At 40.8% G+C, this 26,997-nt stretch overlaps 1 protein-coding gene across 1 annotated transcript in view; it reads left to right on the forward strand.

The window, feature by feature from the left end:
- galnt9 (polypeptide N-acetylgalactosaminyltransferase 9) overlaps nt 1-26,997 on the forward strand; it is a 117,510-nt gene that overhangs the window by 13,761 nt on the left and 76,752 nt on the right. Inside the window, exons 2-4 of the mRNA XM_033620029.2 lie at nt 3,618-3,798; nt 16,593-16,759; nt 26,403-26,577. Coding sequence (XP_033475920.2) covers nt 3,618-3,798; nt 16,593-16,759; nt 26,403-26,577 — 523 coding nt within the window. The remainder of the gene's footprint in view (nt 1-3,617; nt 3,799-16,592; nt 16,760-26,402; nt 26,578-26,997) is intronic.

Consider the following 26,997-nt stretch of genomic DNA (forward strand, 5'->3'; position numbering starts at 1 on the left):
CCACATACAAATGTTGGCTTGGTGGAATACTTTGTAAATATTCCATACATTATGTTTTCTAATGTGTTTCTATTTCTATTCTTAATATGCAATTTGGGCTGTAACAATTATCGTTCCTTTAAAGAAGTATTGTACTGCTGAAGAGATGGTATTTTCATAAAACTGGGCTGGCTATGCAGTAGAAAGATGCAACATGACCAGAGCTACATGACCTTTTGCTCAAGTGGTAGAGAACCATCAGCTAACAGAATGCACTGCGCCACACCTGACCAATAAACGCTCCCTGGTGACATAATGTGAGCTTGGCCATTTTTCTATAGGAAACAAAATGGTGGCTGGCTGGTAACCAGGTTCCTAGGAAGTGCGCTGGGCTTTGAAGCCAATTTATGTAGTGGCCAAACAGTGTAAATACACCGTTGTGTAATGCAATGCGGCCCAAAAACTAATTTTCCGAACATCTGCAAATAAATTTCGAATAAATTATTTCATCAGAGTTGATCCATTCAGTCTTCGAGAAGTCTGGAAGAGTTAGCGGAGGGCTAAACCTGAAGTAGTGGGCTTGGCTGGTGGAAGTCTCTAGCATGTCTGCTCTATGGGCCACATAGTGCAGAAGCAGCATCAGTTGTCCAGGCAATATTAAACGCTGTAGTTTAACTTTTTTGGCTTCATGCGTCAGTTTTTCTAGGAATGAACATGTTTCTCTTGATCCGCTGCTATACTCTTTATGTCTGTAGAGCCAGGCACACAAAAATGCAGAAGTACAATCTATAGTTCTAGCAACAGCCTCCAAGAGCCAGCAGATTAGAGCTGAGAGATGAGCAGGGAGAGCCGGGCATAACTCAAACAAAGGGAAGTTTACCGAAGTTCATTTACATATACCCTCACTGTTATGAGACAAAGCTGATTGAAAGTCCATAAAGTATCCATTTAACATATGACATTTGGAATTATATTTAATCTGAGGGGGGAGGGTGTTGCATTATTTTATCAGTCAAAGAGGAGGGTCCAAACAAATACTAATAACCCTTGGGAGGGTATGCTTTTTTTTTTTTTTTTTAAAAAGACTGAAACATAAAGCTCACACCCTAATAATTACAGTCCAGTCCCTATGAGGTCTGAATCAGTGAACATGCTATTTTTTCCTCTATCAGCCAAGACTTCATTTTTGACACTGTTCCACATTTTTCTCCTTTCCTCTTTGAAAATGTCACTGTCACGGCACCTAAGCGACGGCCTGTTAAATCACAGCCATGAGTCATTTTAATGAGAGCAGAGGGGTATTTTAAGTTCGACACATTAAATCCGGGGCTGAATTTAGTTTTTATTAGACCAAAGAAGCCTCACATGATGGGGCTGGCCAAGGACTGGCTCTAGTTCATCATTAAGCACACAGAAAGGCAATCTGGCCTCTCTTCAGGGATTCTTTGTGGGATAAAAGGACCTGCATGGAACAAGTACTGTTTGAATATCAAAAGTGGAGTATGGTGTTGCCACACACTGCTAACATCTGGTGCCTCCTTGTTGGACTTCAGTTCTCCATAGAAATGGCTAAGATGAAATCACCTTTCAGAAAAAAAACGATCTAAGAAAATGAATATATTTTTTTATTACCTTATTTGCCATAGGCCAAAAAATTTCCTATGGGATATTTTCTCCTCATCATATATTTTTGTCGGGTAAATATGGTGTTTACTATGGACCACCTCTCAACAGCAACAGCAAGATAATTTTAATCATTTTACATGTCTAAGTATTTTCTGTAGTTTTACCTCAGAAAATTGATATAACTGAATTGTTAGCTATAACATTTACATTTCCTGCTATTGAAATACACCATGACAATAAGGAAACAGCAGGGTTCAGAAATGTTCTTCTTTCATCAAGATAACAACACTGGCAGGATGCTAGGCCTACTCATGACAATACCACACCTGTTGGTTGAAGACTGTATTTGAACATTTGCATTTTGTTCATGCTGGAGAGACAAAATACTACAGGACATAATAGGAAGCCATCTGGATGGCTCATGCTGGTAGCAATACTTTAAAGACATTGTGGGTGACAGAACCCAGGAGTGGAGAGATGGGGTGTAAAGTGTGCAGTACATCTATTGCTAAGTGTGTGTTGATACTCACCTGTCTGAACACCATTCTGTGAGTTTTGCTCACCGACATCCTCCTTGATCTGCTCTGGGTTCAGATAATTTGTTTGATCATTCTTAAACCATAAAATATCTAATTGACCCAACCTCTCTATCCCTCTGCGCTCCTCAAAGTTTCGAAGTATTTTACCATTTACGCTACCTTTGAAGCAGTTATAAAGTCAGAATACGTGTCCATTTCTTGATTATTTATATTGCTTGTGAATCCCTACAAGTACTAGTCATACTGGTTTAAATAAACAGTTTGATAGTATTTCCCCTCTTTGTGACAGTTTATAAGAAAGGACTTTAAGGCCTGTCCAAGATGTCTATGGTAGGTTAGGCCTTTAAAGATCCAGTGTGTAGGATTTAGGGGCATCTACTGGCAGAAATGGTATAAAATATCCATAACTATGTTTTCATTAGTGTAAAATCACCTGAAAATAAGAATTGTTGAGTTTTCGTTACCTTAGAATGAGCCATTGACATACAGAAGAGGATCCTCCTCCGCAGAGTCTGCTGTGAGGGTCCTAAGGACAGAGGGATGTCATATGCTGTAAAGCCCTCTGAGGCAAATTGTTATTTGTGATATTGGGCTTTATAAATAAAATTGGTTGATTGATTGATGGATTGAGGAATTCTGCAGGAGCCCAGCATGGACAAATTAAAAACTGCCTCTAGAAAGGGCCATTCACGTTTTTGCGTTGGCCACTGTAATTCTCCTACTCGCTTGGCACAAAGGAGAAATATTTTCTGTCAAATTACAAGCAAACAACACTTCACTAACTTAAAAAAAATTCCACAGATTCTGTTTGGGTCTGATAATTACACATTACAACATGATTTTTTTTTTCAGAGTGTTAGCTGCCTGCAGAGTGTCACCTCTCTGAATGTGGAGCTTTGCCCTCCTGCGGCAGCTTCCTCCCTGCTGCAGCTGCTGATTTGGCGCCTCTCTTTAGCTTCATTCTTACATGGTTTATCAGTACTTCTTCACAATACTTAGCTTAAGTACCTAAAAGTGATATTCATTTTAAAACATACTCCAAGAAGTACGAGTAAACTAAAACTAATTTGTCACAGTAACAAGAGTACAGGTTACTTAATTGTACTGTTACTTCCACCCCTACAGCTGTGCGCTATGAATTCTCTCTGGTCTCTGTTACAGTGTTGACCCTTTCACCAGTGTGTCTCTCAGCTTCTGCTCTGCTTACTTTTGTGACATTTGTGTCCATGTGGATTTTTTCAGCTTTTTCTTTGACAGACAGTGTAATGATGCCCTATGGTTGAGCCCCGCTGGGTCTCGGAGCTGCCATACACCAGTCTCCTTACACTGCTAGAGAATGTCAGTCAGCTGCCCTTCTGCATAGCCTCTCCTCTCACCTGTCTCTCCCTGTTCTCTGAGTGTGTGTGTGCCTTTACACACACACGCCATGTACATCTGGATGATTGTCTCTCTGTTGTGTCATTTTTTTGGCAGGTTTGGCAAAGCCCATGGGGCTAGTTGAGGGACCCGGAGGCCTTGGCCAGGGGGGAGCCGCTGCCACTCTGGGAGAGGACAGTCATGATGCCGAGGGAAAATACGAGGAGTACGGCTACAACGCTCAGCTCAGTGACCGCATATCCCTGGACAGGAGCATCCCAGACTACAGGCCTAAAAAGTATGTCCACCCTCTGTTTCTTCTCATTTTCTGTCATGTCCATTCTCCTTCCAACTACAGCTCTACACCTGTTTTTCCTCCTAGCAGGGTTGTGTAATGTTAGAGAGTCCTGTAACAGGAAGGTTTGCCAGTTTAATTCCTGCTGCAGTTGATGGGCTCTGTTTTTTGTGAAGGCACACAATGTACAGCAGGTCTTTCTGCCAGGAAACTGGCATTCTCATCAAGTCCAGTGTTTTTTTTTCTGTTCTTCTTCTTCTTTTTGGTATTTATTTAGATTTTGGTGAATCTCCAAGACATTTACTATGCCAGAGTAGAAGCAGAGACGCAGTACAAGGTGTGTCAGAAATGATAAGCTGTGCAGTTAAATTGTGGTGTTGAGGATTATTGGAATTTACAGCAACTTCCTGCAAGCTCAGACCAGGATCAAAAGTGCATGGCATACTCATGCTATCTTTTTGCTTTTGCTAAGCAGTGAAATATGAAAAGCTTCTTTTCTACAGTTCACCAACTGGGTTTAATTCCCATTAGGAGAAATATGAGAAATTTGATATTTATTTATAAATACACGCAGCAGTGGTGTGAATCCAACAAAGAACTGTCAGTATGCACTTGTGAGGATTCACTGAGCAAAACTAGTAGAATTTGTTGTAGCTATCCTCTAAAGATGTCAGTGGCAGAGTGGTGGATGGATCTCTCAAGACCATTACAACATGGCAAGTTACAAATAAGCTTCTTACTTACAACATTACAACAAAGCTTCTTACTCAAAGTTTAATTTAAGGTGCTGTATATGCTGTATATTTTTCTAATGTCTCTTCATCTTTATGTAAGACTTACTACAAAAACACCAGACCCAGTACCTACTGTTGGATTGCTGAGGAGATTAATGGAATGTCATATGGATCAAAAACTACCTCTCATTGGTTTCCATATTAAAAAGAAAATGCAAATGTCACCCTTGTAAATTTAATGGCTTCCAGCGGGCGACTTTCTGTGGTTTATGACATTCACTTTGCACCGGCCCTCTCCAGTTTTCCAATAGCACATGGGACATTGTAAATTGGCACCAACGCAAAATGACATGAGCCAGACAGAGCAGTGCATTCAACAAGTATGAATTCATTTGTTTCATGCTAAAAAATGCAATTTGAACAAATGCACTTCTGTCATGTTTAGCATCCATTTCACAATGGTCGGCATTAATGTTGTAAGCAGGTACCGTCAGCATTTTCACTGGCTGATGGACTGTGGGGAAATTGTTTGTGACCCCCGCAGTGTTCAATAGAGCAGCCTTTGTGCTCTAGCATCCCTGATGAAATGTGCATATATATCAGATATGAAAGGGCGTAGGTTTTGTTTCAACTTCAGATGGGGACATATATGAAAGGGGGCATGGGGTCCTCCTACAGGAAATGTTGAGCATCAAACACTTTCTTATCTGCATTCTGGTGACTTTGTATTCATCAGTTTTTGCCCCTCGGTGAAAATGACTTTAAATTCATCAAGAATAAAAGTCCTTGGCTGCTTTGATATTTAAAATATGGGAGACGAATGCACTTGTTTTTCATACTCAGCAGATAGTGAAATAGTCAGTCTACATCTATGCCAGGGGTCAGCAACCTTTTCTATCTGAGGAGCCATTTTTGGCCAGAAAAAAAAAAAACACAAGAAGATTGGGGCTGCAAAACATATTTGAGCCTTATAATGGAGGTAATGCAACTTATCATGTCTAAATTAGTGTGTTTAACATTACTACTATGTCAAAATGAGACAAGATGGCTGCTATGTAGTGGGGTATTTATGATTATTTGGTACTTAAAGTTTGCAGCTTTGGTAGTGATTTGTCCACGCACCATTAAAATCTCTATTTTCTTCTGAGACTTTAACTTTTTTGGTTTAGGAATCCATAGCTAGCCTAGCTGGGGAGACCCAAGACTAGCCACCACTGTGGAAGTTTAGCAAAATTTTGAGAAAAAGGCACAGCTGTGGACGTGCGATGCACATTTTGACATTGATTAAATAGTAAAACTTTTTTTTTAATTCTGTTTATAGGCTACATACTCTTACATTGGGGAATGATTACATTTGAATCATAGTGATTTGGTACTGCTTTGTTAAAACCAGAGTGAGATGAGAACAAGAGAGAAATACACCATGTTGATTTTACCCTTTGCTGTCGAGAGTATTTCAAAATTTTCAAGGACAGTTGGACTATGGGTTTCTACACTTAATACCGTCTTGCAGCACAAGTAGACAAGCTAGCAAGGCTACCAAAGTGTAGCCTACAGTACTGATCCCTACAGCTGTCTCCGGCTGTTACATGACTCACCTCGCACATTGTAATGGTCCCTCAAGAGTCTCCTTCTTCACAAGCCATCTTTACTTCCTGTTTGATACTTTTCATCTTTTTTGTCTGTCTTATTGCCTAACTCCACTTAATTCTTCCCTCTCTCTTCTGTCAATGCAGTACAGTCAGTTTAGCCACAGGGCATCTTGGGGCCTCGGCCATGGGGAGTCACACAAAAGAAAATGACTTGAGACACGCCTAATCCCTACATGAAAGGACATGGGCAAGATGATGCTGATAGCTGAAGAGCTATGTTCTAATGTTGCAATAAAAGGAATCATGAATTACTTTATTTTTTATGAAAGAGACCCAGTGGACACTCAGCAAGTAGCATTAATGGCGCTTTTAATAAATTTTGTCTTTAGAAAGTGAACTACAGCTATGATACAGTGAGTGCTGCCGGAGATGGATTGTGATGTGAGGGGTGTGTGGGGGTAATCAGGGCTGCCAGTGGCGTTCATATCACACAGTGTCAAAGAACAATGGTGACAGGCAGACACGCTGAGAGGAAAATCTGACGGCCAAGAGAGGTTTCTGAGGGCTTTAGCGGGGATAACAATTCATTTCATCCACGCCGCTTTGTTCCCAGTTCTTTTCACGCCCAGAAAAATTAGACTAGAGTGGAACGGGGAGGAGGAGGGCAAGTAAAAAGGAGCTTGCTAATTAATAAAGTCAGCTGAGAGTGCCTCTGGAATGGAAGGATTTTAGGAAATTCCTGCTTTTAATCAACTTGTTCAACAAAAATTGGAACTTGAGACAAAAGGAAGTGAGCGTCGAGGGGTTGCTGAAGTGGTTGTTTCCGGATATAAATGGCGCTGACTGTGTGTCTGTATATGGATTTAGTGTCAGTTCCATGGGGTGTGACTAGATTCTTGTCATTATACACTTCTCGATAGGTCTCTCCGTGTCCAGGCAATAATCCATCATGTGTTTCTGATCTACAGAATATTTTTTGTACCCATACAAAAAAGTTTAAAGTCTCTGAGTGCAAACAAAACATGTTGTGTCAAACAAGATAAAGCTTCAGACCATGACAGCTTTTCAATAGGTACACTCTATGATAAAGACTTACATTTGTTGTGAAGCTCAATAGAAATCAATACAGTGCAATGTGCAAACATAGTTTTCTTTTTTTCTGTTTAAGACACTGAAGCAGCACTTTAAAGAGAAACACTGCAATTGAAAGAAAATTGGTATATGTATACCCAGAACAATACTGTTACTGCCACAATTGTTGTCGCACTTGTCAGGACTTTAAATGTTTTTTCACACCTACCTGTTTGCCTCCATTTTAAGCAGTTCTTTGCCTCACACAGTATGAAAGACTCTCACATATTTCTGACTTCTAATTCTGATTCTGTAATTATGTCCTGCAGGCAAAAAAAAAGGTGACTGCAGCACTGCAGAAGCGAGGTTAAATGCAGGAAGCAGTCACCTCCTGTCTAATGGGCTTTTAATTGAACAGGAGTCATTGAGCAGAGGACTTTGATGACTATAGGGAAGCAAAGTCCATCGCCATGACAGAACGATGTGCATGTTCTCAAGTCTCTCTCTTTTCAAACACGCCTGTCTGCAGCAAAAACCAATTCATAATAATTACAGTCGCGATTGTCTCTCGGACAAAAACCTGTAATCCCTTTTCACCGCCCGCCAGCCTGCATTTCTCTCTTCTGCCCTTTACTTCTGCAAGTGACATTCTTAACTGAGATACCCGGGGACTTAAGTAGGCTCTATATTATGGTGACTTGGAGCCTGCCATTCGCTGTCCTTGGGAGGCTTACGTGTGATAACATCTCATTCGGCTGCGGAGAGAAAAACAGCAAAGGCGGGCGAGCTGGTAAGATTACCGATGCTCACAAAACAAACAAAAGATGTTAAATGGAACTTGTGTCACTCATAAATGGAAAAATGCAATTCGAGGCATCAGATCTGCTTTTCACCCTCCAGCTCTCTTCCTCCAAGGGGATTCATATTCAATTACTCCTAATCGCACCTGTATCTCTATTGTCACTTTGTCGAAGATTCTATTTATATTTTGTGAAAATAGTTAAACCCAAAACTATATTGAAGCCCAAGGACCCTTCGTCTTCTGTTTGTCTGCCTGTGGGAGGGTGATAACCAGAGAGGGAGGCTACAGAAACAGGCTTACCTCATCTCCTTAGCGTCTGATACTGCAGAATGGGATCGTAAGGTCTCCGTGGTGCAGCAACTCCTGCTGCAAATTGTTGCTCTTTCTAGCGCTAGAGTTTATCTCCTGGATGGGGGGGTGGAGAAATGACAAGGCAAACGATTATCTTTCTGAGAGGAGTGCTCGCGGATTGGAAAGTTGCTTTGGTGTTGCCTGCACGGCGTGGGTTACAGGAGGTTAATGTGAAATTTCACAGCGAATAAGAGTGGCCGGCGGGGAAAAAGTCAGAGGGAGCAGCCGGGGCAGCAGGCTGGTGGAGGAGGAGAAGGGGGAGGTGTGATTTGAATACATCTTAATCTGGTGCTCTGTTTCTGTCAAAGCTTGTTCCGGGTCAAATTATGAGCACTGGCCAGTGAGCTCAGTCCCATTACAAACAGATGAGTCGATCGCTCATCCTGTTACGGCTTTACAAGGCTTCCCTGCTTCTGCAGACAGGTACAAATTTAAGGCTGAGCGATGCCCTAAATTGGATCCAGTAACTAGGGCAATGGAACTACAATATCACTTTACGATCTCGACACTGAAATCCTGCCTCACACCACATCTCAACTAGAAGTGATGAGGTTGCCATGCCCCCTCTGACATTTTCAAGATATTACTCTGGTAATATTCATTAAATGCAGCCTCTCCACTGGTCGTATAACTGAACAGGAGTGAAATATACATTACTTTGTTTTGCACAGTTGCCATGTTGTGGCTGTGCAAAGGAGTGCCTCGGTGCAAAAAATCTCCCCTCGAACTCACTGCCAGATTTGTCATTGTATTTATAGACCTGGCAAGGCTGATTGAGAGAGGCAATAGAGAAAGCTGTGAGAGGGAACAAAGGAGTTGCTGAGGGAGAGCATAAATGCACGGGGAAGGACTAAAATGATACAGTGGAGGGGTTATCAATCAAAACACTTGTGCATTTACTCTTACGAATACAGCGCAAGAGCGGGGCTTAAAGTATAGATAGATGTACGCAGCGTGCTCCATCATAAACACTCTCTGTGGTTTGGTTTTCCTTTTATTACCTCTGCTGTCAAATGCATGTGGGCTGCGGTAATGGAAGTGATTGATAACAGTGCATGAAATTAAGTTTCCCCAGTCCAGCACAGCAGGCACGAGCCCACTTGGTCACTGAGACTGTCATTCCTATGCATGAATCAATTGCAATATTAAGTCCAGGAGTCATGTAAGAAATGAAATGAATGAGGATGTCTGAGTGCCTCTCAGTTACCTGCTTTATATCCCAACCACCTGAAAATTCATAGCCGTGTCAATATGTGAGGCTGAACTCTGCACTGTTGCCGTAGTGTCGCACAAAGCAGAGATTCAGACAGAGTTGTCATCAAACAATATAAGTTAAAAAAACGGCATTTATCTGGATCATTGGGTGGTGATAAACAGGACTATGACACAAATAAAATAATAGATAAATAATGTTGCTCCAAATCTTTTGGATATGTAAATAGTAAAAAGCCAACTCTTTGCTAGTTAGATAATTAACAGGAAATAGTTGGCAAAAATAACAAAAAAACCCTCACCTGATTATTGCTATACTCTCTGTAGGCCAGTTTCTGGACTATAAGCTTGGTCAATGATAGTTCTGGGATAGAAGAAACACTATGTGTCATGTTGTCAATTTGCATTTAAAGTTGCAATCTCAAAGATTTCCATTTTGTTTTCTTTGGTGGCGGAAATTGAAGTGTATTTGTCAGCAGAGGGTTCAGATCAACACAGTATCACTCCGAACTCATCAAATACCGATGCTTGGTCAGTGGCCCTACATGTCAATATATGCTTCAGTTAAGCCCCAGCATCAGTCTTCAACGCTCAGGGACGACAAGTCAGTTTTCGCTGGTTACATGCATTGTGTCTTTTCAAAATAAACTCCCCTTTTTTTTACAGGAAATTCACAGTTTCCACTAGATAAATGCATACAGTCTCTTTTCAAAATAAGCTTAGAATGTTGGTAAAAAACTTTGTTTCTGAGTTTACTTCCTCAGGTTCAGACAACAAAAGCATATGGTTAAGTTTGAAAAAAAGAAATCGTGGTTTGGCTTAAAATAATTACACTTTTTACGAACCTAATATGACATACGTCATTAGCATAGCATGCTACACATACTCGTGCACTATTTTGTTATTAAAATAACTACAACTTTGGTTTTGCATAGGAAACTTGCTCTTTATACTAAGGCAGCTGCTCAGAGCATCAAAAAATGCTGCTGCCTGGTGCAACTTATACTGCTGCTGAAAGGTGTCTCAGTGTGTCAGTATCTGATGCCAAGGGCAGGAGGTAGTAGCTCTGCAATGTGCCCCAAAGTGTCCCAGGAAAAGAGCCAGGAAATGGTGCCTCCTGTCTTTCCATGTTAACCATTTGGGCTGTTCAGACAGGACGCACTGCTGCCGACTCATGATCTGCAGTAATAGTTTTAGCATCTGGTCTATAGGTTTAAATTAGGCTGGTGAATTTATGTAAATCAGGTTGTTGTATGAGCCCTGCAGGTGGGGAAATGAAAGGGTTACCAAAGCATAGGTGGTGTGTATGTGTCTGTATTTGTGTGTGTGCGCACATGGGTGTAGGTTTCAGGTGTGGGTGAGAGCAGATTATTGATGACTGTGTGCTGCTTGTTATTTTTCAGGGAATGGCGCCGCAGACAGTTTGTGATACTGCAATACAAGGGTTTTCATCAGTGGGCTGTAGCCTCAATCAACATTGTGCCATCACATCTGGCAATAAATGGTGACTTAACAGACTTTTTTTAAAAAATGAGAATCTTCAGGATTATTACTTTAAAGCTCAGATGTTTAACCATCAGCAATAAAGAAGAGTGCGTCAGCATGCATACGTTTAAATTCTGAGAAAATTAATATTAAAAGCAACCAGCTTAAATTGCAAGAGATTCATTTACAAAGGAAGTTGATGCAGCATGTGTACCTTCCCAAGTAATGTTGTGTTAGATAGATGTGCAAAGTAAAAAAAATGTAAAGTAATGCACAGAAGGAAAGCAGAAATGGTCTTTTGTGGTGATATGCAAAGCATTTACTATATAATTTCACAAGTAAATAAGATACCATCTGTTGTGTCATCCTACATAATTGCTAGTTCGTCCCTTGCCAGTTCTCATTGTTGAAAGGTGAGAACCCGCTAACACATGCCCGCCACACATACACACAAAAACACACACACACTTACACAAACCAGTGGCTGTGGAGAACAGGGAGGCTTCCAATGGGTGGAGAGAGGAGGATGTAACTTTAGCACCACGCTGGGATCCATCTGCTGTGTGGCCGTCCCCCTGCGGCCTGACCCCATGGATGCTGCTGACTCAAGCTGACATCGCAGTTCACCAGGGTATCAGGGTGCCGAGCACCAGTAGAGCTCAGATGGCTCACAGCAAGGGTGGAAGAGCAGGAAACATGCTGTCTTTGAACAAAACATGTTCAAGGTAGCAGAATTTTGACTTTGATACCAACACTACCAAGTTTCAAATCTAAAAATATGACTACACGGTGAACGAGGAAAACAGCAGCAGTGTCATAACTGTTACATTTAGGTTGGAAGTTTGGATTTCACTGTACGTGCTGTAGTCTGCAAAAATGACACAGTGATAAGTCAGTGATTGTATGCAGCACCACAATTTCATTTGGGCATTTAGGATAGGTTTTCTGTGTTTTATTAGTTGAGATTATGGAGGCTCATTTCTGTAGCAACCCTAATTTGTGATTCAGGATGATGAAACAGTTCATCTTTAAATAACCCACTTGCTAAGTGCAGATCTTCAAGACTGAATTTCAGCCTCACTCGTTGCCCCTATCACATTTAATAATCTGTGATAGATTTTGAGACTGATACACTCTGACAAATCAATATATTGTCTCATTAATATTTCTAGTTTGAATGGTATTTCACCTGGCGCATGCAATATGTCACTGTCTTTAATACTCCTCTGCCGTAATGCTTGGCAAGAGAATTTGAGAGCTTGGCAGGATTTACTGAAGCTAAACAAAAACCCATAGATTTGTTTACACTATAGCTGATTCATGTCAATTTGATATTCCAATAAAGAACAATATTACAAGTATTTCACTGCAGCCAAAATCTCTTGTAAATAATTTAGCCACAACAATTACAATAGCCACCAAATTGTCCCTACATAATGAGTCAGCACTGTTGAATAAGATATGTGGAAACATGGAGAAACAAAGGCAGAGGGGAGTGAAATGCGTTTGTCAGCTTTTGGGTTCAGAGTCTGAATGGAACAGTGCGGAAAGATTCACAAAACGTTGGCTGTGTGTGTGTGTGTGTGTGTGTGTGTGTGTGCAGTTGCCATAGGAATCAGCTAAGTGCTTCCATCCGGTCAACACTGTTATTTCTGACTTCAAAGTCACAGTATGTCTGGAAGAAAATAGTGTGTTTTACTGGAAGTGACAGGGACATTTGACAGACTTGAGATTATCAGCAGAGGAGAGTAATGGGATTGTTGTGACAGAGTGTGTGAGGGAAACACTCACACAAACCAAGTGAATGCAGTGTATATTCATCTGCCTGGGAAGTGTGCAGTTCATTTATTAATTGTGTCAGCATAAGTGGCAACATGAGGTAGGATTCAAATTACACATGTTCAGAGTTGGTTACCATGTACTAATTGTACAGTGTATAAGACCGAGAGAATGAGGCAGAGATGGGTTGCGAGAGCTCTCAGGTTATAAGATGGACAACACTGTCTACATTTGAAGCAAACTTGTAACCTGGATTTTGGTATTACCCTGATTTAGATCAAGCCTATGAGCTTATGATAAAGAAGGATAATACAGAAACCTGATTATTATTTTGATCCTCTGTGTCAGTGGAGGCATGCGTTTGACTTCTCCATATCCAGCCACACTGTTATTTCTGTGCTGAATGAATTCCCACAGGAGATGAGGATGAACTGCTGGCTGCCTGGACTCTGTTGCATTTACTACCCTGACAGGAGTTGGAATCGCAATGTTACCATTAGTAATGGAAGACAGTGCAGCTTATCCTCTACATTGCCAAAGTCAGACTTTTTTTCAGCTTGTAGATCATCATTGTGTCAATTAACATTGTTTGGTTTTAGCCATGCTAACTGCATGGCTCAAGGGGAGGAAATGTTGGTCTATTTTCCTCAAGATGAATTGGAATCAGTGATCCTCTAACCCTTAAAGTGGAAACAGACAACTTTTTAAGCAGATCTAGCTGTTAGAAGGCCATTAAATGGCCATTATCAGTGGTGATAAGCATCACAGATATGGGTTAGTAAGGGCCTGCCACACCTGTTCGGTTGAGAAGGCCATTATCAGGTCACGAAATTAAAGTTTTTGCCAGATAGGGCTTTCATGTGCAAGTGGGGCTGCATATGGGACGTGCAAGTGGATTGGGGGGGGGTGGATCGGGCAAACACATAACTTTCACTCAGGAGACCAGGGTTCGAGTCCCATGTTTCATTTTGTGCCTAAATCTAAGAAAGTGAAAGTGGATGAACCTACCAGGAGATATTGCAGGCCCCTGCTGGCCATATCTATGAGCCTTACAGCCACAGATAATGGTCATATAATGGGCGGATAACATCCTGATTGGGTACTCTTTCCGCTGTCTGCCATTTCCACTACTGGGGATAGTAACTGCAAAGAACTTATATTAGCGCTCTGGTAATTCTGGGGACAGCTACTGGGGAAAACTTAAGCTGAACTTAACTCTTTCTGTTTTGGTTGCACCATGGTTGATGCATTCCCTTTGTGCTGTAAACTGAGCCCTCATTTTAGAGCACAGTGATTTACATATGTGTCATTATTCTACAGCCATTACATTGTGCAATCAGTGATTACTTCATAATGATAAAAAGCAAAACACTTGTCTTTTCACACTTCTGATCTAGTATTAATCTATTGCCATCATCAGATCAACATTTTAATTTGTCCAATACTTTGGTTTGTGACCAAATAGGCCCACCTGTACAACTAATGCCATTCCCAACAGCCTCAACTGTAGGCTACTTTGTGTTTTTATAAAAATATTCAAAAGATGAAGATGACGCTCAGTTTTTCATTATAATATTATATTTCATGAGTGCCAGTGCAGAAAACATTTCTCCTAAAAATTCTGTTCATATACAGCTAACTTGCTGAGCCACGTACATTCTCCTGTGTTGCTTCCTGTGTCCCACTTGTTGTTAGCTTTGGGTTACTAAAACAAAAAAGGGTTAAAGTGAGAAAGTGTTTGTGGTCGAATATTGAACATTAACATACATTAACAAAGTGCTTTGAGTTGCTTTAACATAACCAGATAAATGTTAATCATGCTCAGGGTTTCCCATGCATTCATTTGTGGTGGCCTGCCACGATTAAAACATGTGCCACCATGTTTTGATTTTCAATTTTTGGAGCTGGACCATTCATTAGGTGCACTGTTGGAATATACATACTGTTTGGGTTATTAATTGCTCAACACTCAATGAAGTGCAGACCATACGCTCGGCACAAATGAAGCAGCAGAACATCAGGCACGGTGAAAGGGAAACTTTTGTTGGGGAAAAACAGAAGAGTTCCACCTGTGCGCAAGGACACACAAGAAAAACACAGAAAGGAAAAGTTTAGTGTTTTTCCTGTTATGTTGATAGAAGCAGGATTACATTTACCACAAAATGCATCGTCAAACTAATAAAAAGTATATAAACATCATTTTTAGAAGACTGTCTTTATCTTCTCTGTCGTCATGGTGGCAAGTATAGTGAGTGCTACCAAACATTACTTTGTCATGAACCTGTCAAATCAAGTAAATACATACATTCTTCTTGTGACCCTGGAGAAATGTACTTTTTGCTGAGCATATGGTGTCAGTATGGCAGCTATACTGCGGCAGTAGTCACAGTACAGTGCAGAGAATCCAGGTCTGGGAGCTGCAGTTTCACCATCAAATGGATGTGGGCCTTCAAATGCTACCTTAGAAGAGAGCTAATTTTTGCCTTGTTGATTTGGTGCACTGAGGAAAATTTTTTCCAGGATACGTTCCTTTGCTTTTGGAAAAAAATATCAGGCTGTATGCACCATGGGGATACAATGGGAATGTGACACTGAACATTTTACTCAATATTTTAAAAGGAAAAAGCATTTAAGACTCAAACCAGTAGAAGGATGAGGCAGATTTCTCAACACATCATAGGCCTTTCTAGGTGAACATTTGAAACAGGTGTAACTAATCACATTAATTATGTCTGCATCCCATTGACTGCAGGTGTGCCGGCTCCAGGGCCCTGCTACTGCACATGCTCGCCTGCACACCTAAATGGAAAGGAAGCCATCATTAATGTTATTAGTTACACTTGTGAGTTTCCTGCATGACAAGTTAAAATGTCTGCTGTGAGAAAGGTTTGTACTGTCGCTGTTAAAGTGGGCTGATGGTTACACAAAGGTTCTTAAGGTGCCTCTAGGAGTCCTTGAGGAGGTATCAGAGGACCATGATGCGGTTCCCATATGGGCCATTAAGGGGTCTTATTTAAGATGTTTCAGGGATCTTGTAGGAAGCTCCAGGGTGTTTCAGCAAGATTGCTTATATCTTAATTTCACTTGTCTTTTACATATGTTCTACTTTAAAGTATGTGTCATGATTACACACTGTATAGTGGGATTTTTTTTTAATTTAAATAGATTATTTCTTAAAACTGTTGTGTACAGAAATCAGTTTTTACATTTGTTCTCCTACACTGGATTTATTGCACACTAAGCTTTTGTATAGAGAGCTTGTTGGACTTTAAGACATAGATCTTGCCAAGAACAAAAAAAAAAAAAAAAAAAAGATTGATATCACACTTCTGTCTGTACAGTGCAGTTAATGCCAGAAGCTGCTTAGCTTGTTTAGCATAGCTTAGCATAGCTTAGCATAAAGACTGAAAACAGGGGGAAAGAGCTAATGGGTAACAAAAGCCGCTTGTATCTGCTTTTCAGTGGCTTTTCATACCTTTGGACAGAGCTAGGCTGGCTGTTTACCTCTGATTTTTTCAGTCTTTATGCTAAGCTAAGCTAACCATCTCCTGTTTGTATCCTTATATTTAACAGACAGACATGAGTGGTATCATCTTCTCATGTAGCTCTTGGCAAGAAAGGAAATGAGCATATGTAGTGTGCCATGTTAGCTAACTGCTCGTATTAAACATTCAGAGACAGCTACATGTATGCATGTTTTTCTCGCTTAATATGCAAACCAAGTCCAGATAGTTTTAGCCCTGGCTCATAATCTTAAATGTATCTTAACAGGTGTAAGCAGCTGATGTACCCAGAGGACCTTCCTCAGATCTCTGTGGTCTTCATCTTCGTGAACGAGGCACTGTCAGTGATCCTGCGCTCCGTCCACAGTGTGGTCAACCACACGCCAGCACACGTACTCAAGGAGATCATCCTGGTGGATGACAACAGTGACAGCGGTAAGACTTTTGACACCTTCATTATAACAGGATGAAAAAATAACAAGGATCACCACTTTAAGAATGGCTTTGGAGCAACATTTAACAAGTCTCTGGCTCCTGGTGTCTCACTGTATATGCGCTGCGGGACATTAAATGATGGTTGTCACTGAGATCCTGTCAGTCACTGTGGACGTTTGATCCAACATCCTTCTGATCATTTCCTTTTTGCATCATGTTTAATTGTTTCTCATCTCCAAGCGTATCCTCTCAGACTTTAAATCACAGAACCTGTAGAACCCGCAGTTTATCACTGTCTTATGCTGTGGGTTTGCTTATTCAGTTGAGACAGTCACCCAATTTATCATGTCTCATCTTCCCTGGTAGAACGTGAACTAAGGCGTCATACACAAATGAATTAGTGTGATGTTTTTGGACTCCTGCCAGAGTCGTCAGTCTTATAGTTTCTTATGTGTGTTGGTGTGTGTATGTGGCACAATTTTGTGTGTCGGTGTGTGTGTTTGATTTTGTGAGTAACAGTTGAAGGGATAGAGAGCCCCCAAGGGTGGAGTCTTGAACACCAGGTTTTAAAATAGCTTAAAAAAAAAAAGAGGAAAGAGAAGGGATTGGATTTGTCTCGTCCTTTTCAAAACTGCTGTGTACAACTGTCTCCATGGCGATGTGGGCAAATGCTTCAGTTGCCTCCACACCATGACGCCCACAGCAGCTGACGATGCTCGGCTCCGCATCCCAAAAGCTTCCCCGTTTGGAGAGGGAGGGACAATGAACTAGATTCCAGACGACACTTGGCCCTCCTTCACTTGGCACAGAGTAACAGGCCTGCCTCCCTCAGGCTGGCAGTGGAAAAGGGCGCATGAATAACATACTGAAAGAAGGCCGAGTAGGAGTCACCACTGGCACATCTCCGCTCCCCGCTGAGGCTCTAACTGCCTACCATTAAACAGGGAGCTGTAAAAAGCCGGTGAACAGACAAAAATGGAAGCTGACCCCTCCTCTCATTATGTCTTTATGTCGGTCTGCCCCACACGTTCTGGAAATAGATCTTTGAAGGACAACTGTACTGTCACTATAAGGACCGCAAAATTTTTCTGAAAGTATTTAATGCTAAATGTTAAGTCTCTCTGCTCCTATAAAATATTATAATTGCAAGGGTTTAAAAGAAACAGCATTTACACTCTAATGATAGCAAAAAATCCATAATGAAGTTACTTTGGTATACAGAGTAACTCCGTAATAACTTGTTATTTATCAGTAGAAAACTATATCAAAAGCTGTTATAGTCAATATTCTTATCAAGAAAGGATTAAATGTCCATGTGAAAAGTGATGAAGCAATAGTGAGCTGTCATCAGACCGCAGTTCCCCTCAGCTCTACAGAGTGTTTTATCATCTTTAAAATTCATTGTTTATGTTTTAGCCTGCAACTTAACTGTTTCGGTTCCCTCCTGCTGCTCTCATCAGTGTCATTTCCAGCAGTAGCATGCAAGTGTTTTCAGCAAAAAAGTTCTAAAAACTCCTGTACAATGCCTGGCTAGCACCGAATGGCAGACAAACAAAGTTAGCGACAAGTTGGTGAACATAGTGAGACATTTAGCAGCTAAAGAGCCAGGTATTTCCCTAAGGACTCCGTGGACAGCAAATCAACCCTTAAAAAAAGAGGGTGCATATTGGACTTATATTCACAAAGTAGCCTGAAACGTGACCCCCAATGAATACTAATGTTGCTCTGTGATTTTAAACAGGCAACTCTTTGACAGCTTCACCATATCAAAATCACAAGGTTATAAGTCAGTGTTGAATAATTTGTTTGTTGCAGCGCCTCAATAAGCAATCTAAGAAATTTTTAATTTAATTGCAAGTTTTTCTTGTTTTTAATGGATTTTTTGACAAGAGTAGCCACCTCCTTCAACAAATGTCATGACTGTCTGATATCCTGATATTCAAACCACAAAGTTGGCATCCCATTCCCGCTAATTAAACCCTGGAGATTCACCTAATTTGCCACAATAACCCTTCAGGCATGGAAACTCATCAGAGCTGTTAGAATAACGTTGTCTCCAGCCAGAGGAAGCAACAAATTGAAATTGATGTACAGGCTGTGTCCTAAACAGCAGCGAGCCAAACAGAAAGCTAAACTCATGTTACAACTTCTGCCTTTGTCTCTTGTTCGGTAACCTTTGCTGTAAAGCGTCACAGACTGGTGTTCAACATTAGCGTGCTGTGTTCAGTTCACTGACATCACGGTACATGACTACTAGGTGTTGATGTTTTGGCTGTCCACTTGTGCATGTTTAATATAGGGCCACATTCAGGTCACCGTCTGCGATCTGACACGTCCGTCAGCGGCTCTTACTGTATGTTTACCAACTGTGATGATGATTTGTGCAGAAGTGTGAGCTGTTTCTTGGGAGCCGCTCTGCTGTGACATTAGACAATTAACATGCAGGGCTGGACTGCTTGACCTTTTCTGGATGGCTCTGTCTGTCCCCTCTCATTTAAACAAGGCTCAGTGAGATGAGTGGAGGTACAGCCACACTCACTCCTGGCATAATAAATCAAGCACAGGAAGCATGTTTGCCTTGTCGCTGCGACACATTTCCTGAGCCGGGACAGCCGCTGACATTTATTGGTGGCTGAGAGGTTTATTCACAGCACTGGTTCCAGCAGTCTGAAGTAAAGTCACATTCCCAGTGATGAGCTTTGGCTGTGTGTGCATGTGTATATGTGTGTGTGTTAGCGGTACGACTCCAATTCATTGTTGTTTGCCATGGTAGCAGCAAGGAAAGGCTTAATGAGCCCTACAGGATTCAATTCCAGCAAATACCACCACCAAATTGATAACTTAATGATTCATATAATGAAAACAGGATATAAACTGAGGACCAGTTGAGTACAGCTTGTAGTATTAATTTCAAATGGAACTGAATTACTTTAAACATTGCATACATTAAATCTGATTTAAAGAATGGATGATTTGCCATTAACATTCTGCAGGAAATTTGTCTGACACATTGACAAATTGACACATTGTATAAAACAATTTTGGAAAAACACTCTATCTGTAAATGATCTTCATTTAAACTCAATTTTGTTAGAGTTGTCTGACTTTATGTTGCATTAAAAGTCTGTCTGACTCGACAGTTGCAAAAAATCTATTAATGGGCAGGAGCTTGTCTTAGTTGCACTCATCACATATGGTATTCAGTCACTACTTGCAGTATGGGCAAGTGTAATGGGCCCCTGGGCACCGATATGCAAAAGGCCTTGCCACCTCTCCCACATAAGTGCAAGACACTCAAACTTTGTGGTGGTTTTGCCTGTTTGACACTTTAGGCTCCTGGGCCTGTGCCCACTAAGCCCGTTCAAGAATCCACCCATGTATATAGAGCAGGTAATACAATCACCTGGGTGATGAAAAGACAGAGAGCAGAGAAAAAGAGTGTAACTCAGGTTAGAAAGTGTTTCCCTGATGGTTGTTTTTAAAAGTTATCTGTCAGTGATTCAGAGGAAAATCATAGCATAATATTGCCAGAGCAGAATTTTAAACTAAGTGCGTGTGACAGTGTTAAGAGTAGGTTAAGGGTGGAGGAGTCAAAAAACACAAACCAATTTACCATCATGCTGCTTCCAATAAATGTGTGAGAGGTGGATAACCTCCATATTGCTGACATGCCGCTGCACAGATTATTTCCACAATGCACAGGTCTACTGCCAAAATGTTTCCCACTTACAGTGGAGAGTTTATACTGTGGCACAGCGTTCGGATGTTATGCCAGGATGAGGAGTATCATTTTACTTTTGGCTGCCATGTTTTTGAATATTTAATGAACTTCAAAATAATGGGGTGAGCCAGTTTACCCGTTAGGTAACTTCACCAGTCTGCTTATGATCGATCAAAGCGATCGATTTTAGACCTCTTTCCATACCAGCGTCTCAGACAAGTCCATAAATCCTCTGTTAGAAGATTGTGGTCTGTGGTTTGTGTAGTAGAGACCAGACCTTTGTGAACACAACAACAAAACACAACTGATGGGCGTTCTGAGGCTGATCTCTGGATCAGAAACAGAGAATCCTGCAGCTTATTTAAAATACAGCTGTACTGTTAGTTAGTGAGTACATAGGAGGGAGTATGTGGAAGGATATAAGTCAGGCTTTGCAGCATGTAAGTGAATTCTAAGGCAGTTTATATAATCAAAAGCATGTTCAATACCTCCCTACCATTTATCCTTAACACAGCGGCTTCCATCACCTCCCATGTCGCCAAAGGAATTCATGGTGCTCCTCGTGCAGTCTACTATGCATTCATTTTAAAATTCATAGCATGATGGATAGTTATTTATCCTCAGCTATGTTTCACTGCTAGTCCTTTAAAATGTATTCCCTGCTCCATAACTCTCCTCCCATGGATGCAGTCCAATGTTTTATTTGCTAGGATCAGAGGGAGGCCCATAACTTTTCTCCTTCCCAGCAAAGCCCAGTAATTATTACACTCTAATAGCTTTTATCATATTGTAGCTGCAGGGAAGGCCTGTGATGAAGGAGACTAGTTGCACAGGTTCAAAACTTCAACACTGCAAAGACAGCCAAACTGCAAATGTCTTAGGACCTTCAAAGAGGCACAATGCAGCTTTTAAGAGTGACTGATCCAAATGGGAATGCAGTAAAGTTGAACCTCATTATTTCTAAATGATCTTACCTGACATTAGTACTAAATGCTAACAGCGGGCTCATTTGTAGCCGATCCCCTGCTGAGATGCTTCATACCAAAGAGATTGAAGAGGAAAGGTCTAACTTTGATGAGTCCAGCTCTCTCTGGATGGAGTGCTGACTGCCTTTTTTGTTTTATTTTTGCTTTTCTTTTGATTTATAACTTACTCTGAGTGTTAGAGGTCATCCCGGTGTTGTACTCAAGACCACCTAAACCGAGACCAAGTCCTGATCAAGACCAAAGTGAATTGAGAGCAAGACAAGACCAAGGCAGGGCAAGTCCCACACTGCATGACCCAGTTATGATACAAATGTGGAAGGAGTGAAAAATGCACACCATCAGCAAATCTGAAAGATCCACATTACTGTATAATTACCCACAGAAAACAAGAAAGATTCCTCTTCATTCACCTCATTTTACTGCCATTCATATATATATATATATATATATATATATATAATATATGTGTGTGTGTGTGTGTGTTTACCATGAGAAATGTCTTTATAAAATATTCAAAAGGCATTGCAGAGGTGAATTTTATGTGTGGGCATTTTACTTTGGTTTCTATGAGCAAACAAATACAAACACTAAGGACCTGAAATCAATTTAACCATTTATTCATTTACACTATTTTTTTGCAGGCAATAAAGTAATGTCCCCATAGTTGTGGTCTTGAAATAAAATCACGAGTCCTCATTGTCTGAGACTGAGACAAGACAGAGATAAAATGTGGTCCAGTACGAGACGAGACTGAGACCAGTCTCAACAAGTGGTCTTGTTGAGACTGGTCTCGAGAGCAAGATCAACCTTGGGTACTACAACACCCAACACCAGGTTAACATTCAGACAGAAATAAACCTACATAATCTCGGTTCATATATGAAAGTTTCTAAAACATACAGTAGAGGAAAGTATTTCTAACTTAACAAACAGTAGGGCCACCAGCGACAGACACATTCATCTACATCTACAGGCAGCATGTCTTTGAACAGTGGGAGAAAAAACAGGAAAACATGCCATGTCCACACAGAAATCCTGCAGCCAGCTGCCCAGCAGTTTCAAATCTACTACCTACATGCAATCACAGTGCAAACTACTGAGCTCCCTGCTGCCCATGTGTTTATGTTAAACATGAAAGTACCATTAAAATAAAAAAATCAGCACATCCACAGACAGACAGAAACACAGAGAGAGTTCCCATGAGTGGTTTCTTTAATTTGGTGTCAAATGCTAACGCCTGATTTGCTTCACGGGTCACTGCCTCTAAATTCACCCTCTCTCCCTGCAGCAGCCGCCGCCATATGTTAAGACCTTCAACTAGAAAAAGACTCCTGACAATCCCTTCACTCACTGTGTCTCCTCAGTCACACAGACAGGGGATTAGACTGCCATTTTTCTACTTTCACTGGCTGATTTATGTGGCGAGCCACAGTCAGAAGCTAGGTGTGGATGCTGTTCAGAGCCGGTGTGCCACAAGCGTCCTTATTAATCTCTCCCTCAGAAAGTGGAACGCTCAGCAGTAACCCAGAGGAGAAGCTCAAACAGCCATCTATCCTCCAACAAAACACAGACAGCAATTTGTGCAACTGGCTGTTTATCCGGAAACTTTTTTTTTTCCAGTGATGACAGCCAAACTTGTCTGTGAGAGCAGAGGAGGAGAGATGTTGTAATCCATCTGGAATAAAGACATCAGCAGTAGAATGCATTAGATACTCTTACCGTACAGCAACCTGTATGGTAACCTTGAAGAGACTGTCTCAATTGGGATAATCAAACAAATGCTGCTTTTCTGGATTTTGTTAGATTTGATACAGCATACGAGTTAAAAACACACCTGAGCTGCCAAAGATTAAAACAATTTTCAACAAAAATACATAAGCCCTTGGTAGATCTTGTACCTCGCTCATCATTTTGGTGTCCTTTTTATAAAGCAGTGATGGGTCGCCCGACAAAGCAACATCATGTATTCTCTCACTTTTCTGAGCTGTCATCATGTAGGCTACATAAAGCTGCCAGTTACCATCAGTATTGGTTTCAGTAGTGGGGTTACTAATTAATAAGTACAGTAAAGGTTTACGATTTGAAATTCAGTAATCACAGTGTTGTTACTAATCCCAGCAATGCTCTATTTCAGCAACATTTGGGGGTTCGGCTTGTTTGCTGTCTTACTGTATTTACCCAATTCACCTTATTTTTCACGGAGACACGGAGGTAAAACAGAAGGCAACCAGCTTCCGTTTTTTTGTGCGACACTTCCGGTCCAGCACTCTTGACCACTGTGTAAATGTCCCACGGTATTTGCTACAGTGACATTACTGCGTGCATGGAAATGTTTACATTACTGAAAGCAATTTTAAGGACTAACTTTAAATATTTGAAGTTAATCGTTAAAGAATAAATCACCTGGAAAGCTGGCGCTGCTCTACATAATTTAAAAGGTAACTTAGCCTGCACAGAGTGGTGGAAATGTCCGTGCAGCTGCAGACGGGTGCGGCTGGATGATTGATTCATTCGGGTGCTATCAGTTTGGAGTTGGAGTGTATGTTGCTGACAGAAAGAAAGAAAGAACAAAAAGACAGAAAAGCAGCGTACACCTCACATATTTATTTCTCACAGTTGCGCACATGTTTGGCTGGCATGCAGAAGCACCGTCTGTGTGTCTGTGTGTCGAGGGTGGGAGCCGCAGCTTCAGCTGCTCAGGTAGAGAGGCTGTGTAGCCCGGTGTGATTTTTCGCTGATTCGGTTCTGCAGGTTCTCTGCTGGTACACTGGAGACGGGGATCAAGCAGTTTGTCTCACTTGGGATAGATTGTGCTTTTTTGGTTCATAGTTTTTGATTGACATGCGATTTATTCGCGTTTAGAGGGAATAAATTTCTGTTATAATGGAAACGTGGGCACAGTTATCTATATAAAATACACAGACTAACTAACTAACTAACTAACTAACTGACTGACTGACTAACATAAATAATTGAAAATTGAAAAAAATTAGCTTGCACCGTTAGGGTGAGGTAAGGGAAAGCGGCTGACCGGAAGTCACGCACAAAAACACGGAAGTTGTTCACTATTTTGTTTGTTTGTGTTTGAAAACAAGGTGAATACGTTGACCTCCACAACAGGCATCCAATGGGATTGTGGCATTGATGGGAGGTAAATGGTGTGGTCACGCCTATCCGCACAAGCTAGGTAGAGCTCTTGATCTAAAAAAACACCATTAGCTTGACACAGGGGATGGAGTTAAGGTCACGTAACAAGCCCTTACCAAAAAAAACAAAAAACAAAAAAAAATAGAAGTCCCAGAAGCCTACATTCAGTTTGTCTCACTCGGGATAGATTGTGCTTTTTTGGTTCATAGTTTTTGATTGACGTGCGATTTATTCGCGTTTAGAGGGAATTATTTTTACTGGCAGTTACCGGATAACGGAAACGTGGGCAAAGTTATCAAGTCCCAGTAGCCTACATTCAGGAATCACTTGGTTTTGCTCAAAATTGGAAAAGTCGACTCAATCACAGGGCATTTTACCTTAGTAGTGTAGTGCAGTATGTCCTTACTGGACCTTCTTGACCATTCCCAATGAGGTTTTTCTTCTCCGGCTTCTCGTTTGTGTTTACTGGCAGACCACCAACCAACCCGCGTAAAAGAAGACCAAGAAGAAGATCCACAAAGTTGAGTAGCGCTAGCAGTTAACGTTAGCATGGGTGTGTGTGTTAGTCTAATTTGATGGAGTAGGCCTATCTTAAGGACAAATTGGCGACATGTTAGTGCCATAAGAGAGTGGCTGATGTCACAGAGCCCACGCAAGAGGACACAACTCCAGTTCATGAACCAAAAGTAAAAAGACAGTTTTTTTTAGTAATAGATAAAAGTGATAATATCAATGTATATATATATATTTTTGTGTGTGTGTGTATATATATGTGTGTGTGTGTGTGTGTGTGTGTGTGTGAGGGAGATAAATAAAAATTGATTAGCATTAAATAAGGTATTAAACTGACTTTTTATGAGAACAATGTACATTGGTTGGTTTTTTTTGGACAGACAAATGTAACACCAAATTTAGTTACACACAAATTTATGAAAACAAAATGGTGGCTGGTTCCAGTGACTGGAAGAAAAAACTTAATTTCTAACACTAAACCCTACAGGACGAGGCCGCTGGAGTGCTAATTGCAGTTAGCGGAGGTAATGTTAAACTAGATAAAAAAGAATGTCAAGTTGTTGTCATACTATGTTAAATTCTTTGGACAGGGGCACCATCTTGTGAAGATTGCACTGTGTTATGTGTGCCTGCTATGGTGGTGCAACATTTTTGAACAAACTTATTACGATAAATATTATCTGGTCCGATGTGGAAAAGAAGCATTGAAATCTCAGTTTTTTTGCATTTTCACAAATGATAAAATTGTTTTTAAGTTTGAAGGTAGGTTTCAAACAGCAATTAGGCTTTACCGAAAATGTTCAGCATGCTTTTCTAACAGTAAGAGTTGCAAAAAATAGCACTATTGGTCACTCAGCACTGTAAGTTAAGTTTTTGTTAACTTTCCCCTTAAATGCTGAATTGGAGGCTCCTGAGCAGAGGCCAACTTCAGAGTCATCAAATTTATTTTGCTATTGAGCAATTAGAAAATTATTGTAAAAACTGTTTTAATGCATAATGACTATGTAATGAGTATTTGATTGCATTTTTTAAGCAACTTTCCCACACTGGTTACCATCATCACATGCTCTTTTAGCTAAAATTGTAAAGGGGAAAAAAAAAAAAAAGAAGAAGAAAATAAAACTCATTTTTCACTGCCGTCCTGAAATCAAGACTCAAGGCAAGTTAGACCAAAACCATCTTGGAAACACATTTGCTACACTCCATGGTTAATGTACTCATACTGTCATTTGGGTGTAATTTAAAGGAAGATTTTCTTTAATCTGCTGTCTTTCAGTGGAGCTGAAATTCAACTTGGACCAGTATGTGAACAAACGCTACCCAGGCTTGGTAAAGATTGTGAGGAACAGCAAGCGGGAAGGTCTGATCCGAGCCAGAATACACGGCTGGAACGCCGCCACGGCTCCTGTCGTCGGTTTCTTTGATGCCCACGTCGAGTTCAACACTGGCTGGTAAGAAAAGGTCATGTTTAACACGAGAAGGTCTGAGCTGTCTCTCTGTCCTTTCTCACCTTTGCCTTTGTGGTTTGCTTTTCATGTTTTCAGAACAGAAGGATGTCATGTAAGATTATTATCATTGAAATATGCAGTTTAGTGTGCCCTAAGCATTTTGATATAGCACCAGGTCAATTCTAACTGAGACAGCACTTTTCAGCAGAATGACTCTTATTATTACTGAGGGTTTATCGTTAATAAGCTTTCCTCTCTTGCATCTCCTTTGAAAATGTGAGTAATGGGCTTTGCTTAGAGCTGAATAAAAAGACTGTCCAATTTAAATGACACTACCTGTCTGGCAAATACACACTGATGACAAGAGAGCGAGCCAAACAGTGTGAAAAGTGAGACTGAGTGTAATTAAAGAGGGAGCACAAA

This window comes from Epinephelus lanceolatus, chromosome 9 (genome assembly GCF_041903045.1).
Source record: "Epinephelus lanceolatus isolate andai-2023 chromosome 9, ASM4190304v1, whole genome shotgun sequence".
Lineage (NCBI taxonomy): Eukaryota > Metazoa > Chordata > Actinopteri > Perciformes > Serranidae > Epinephelus > Epinephelus lanceolatus.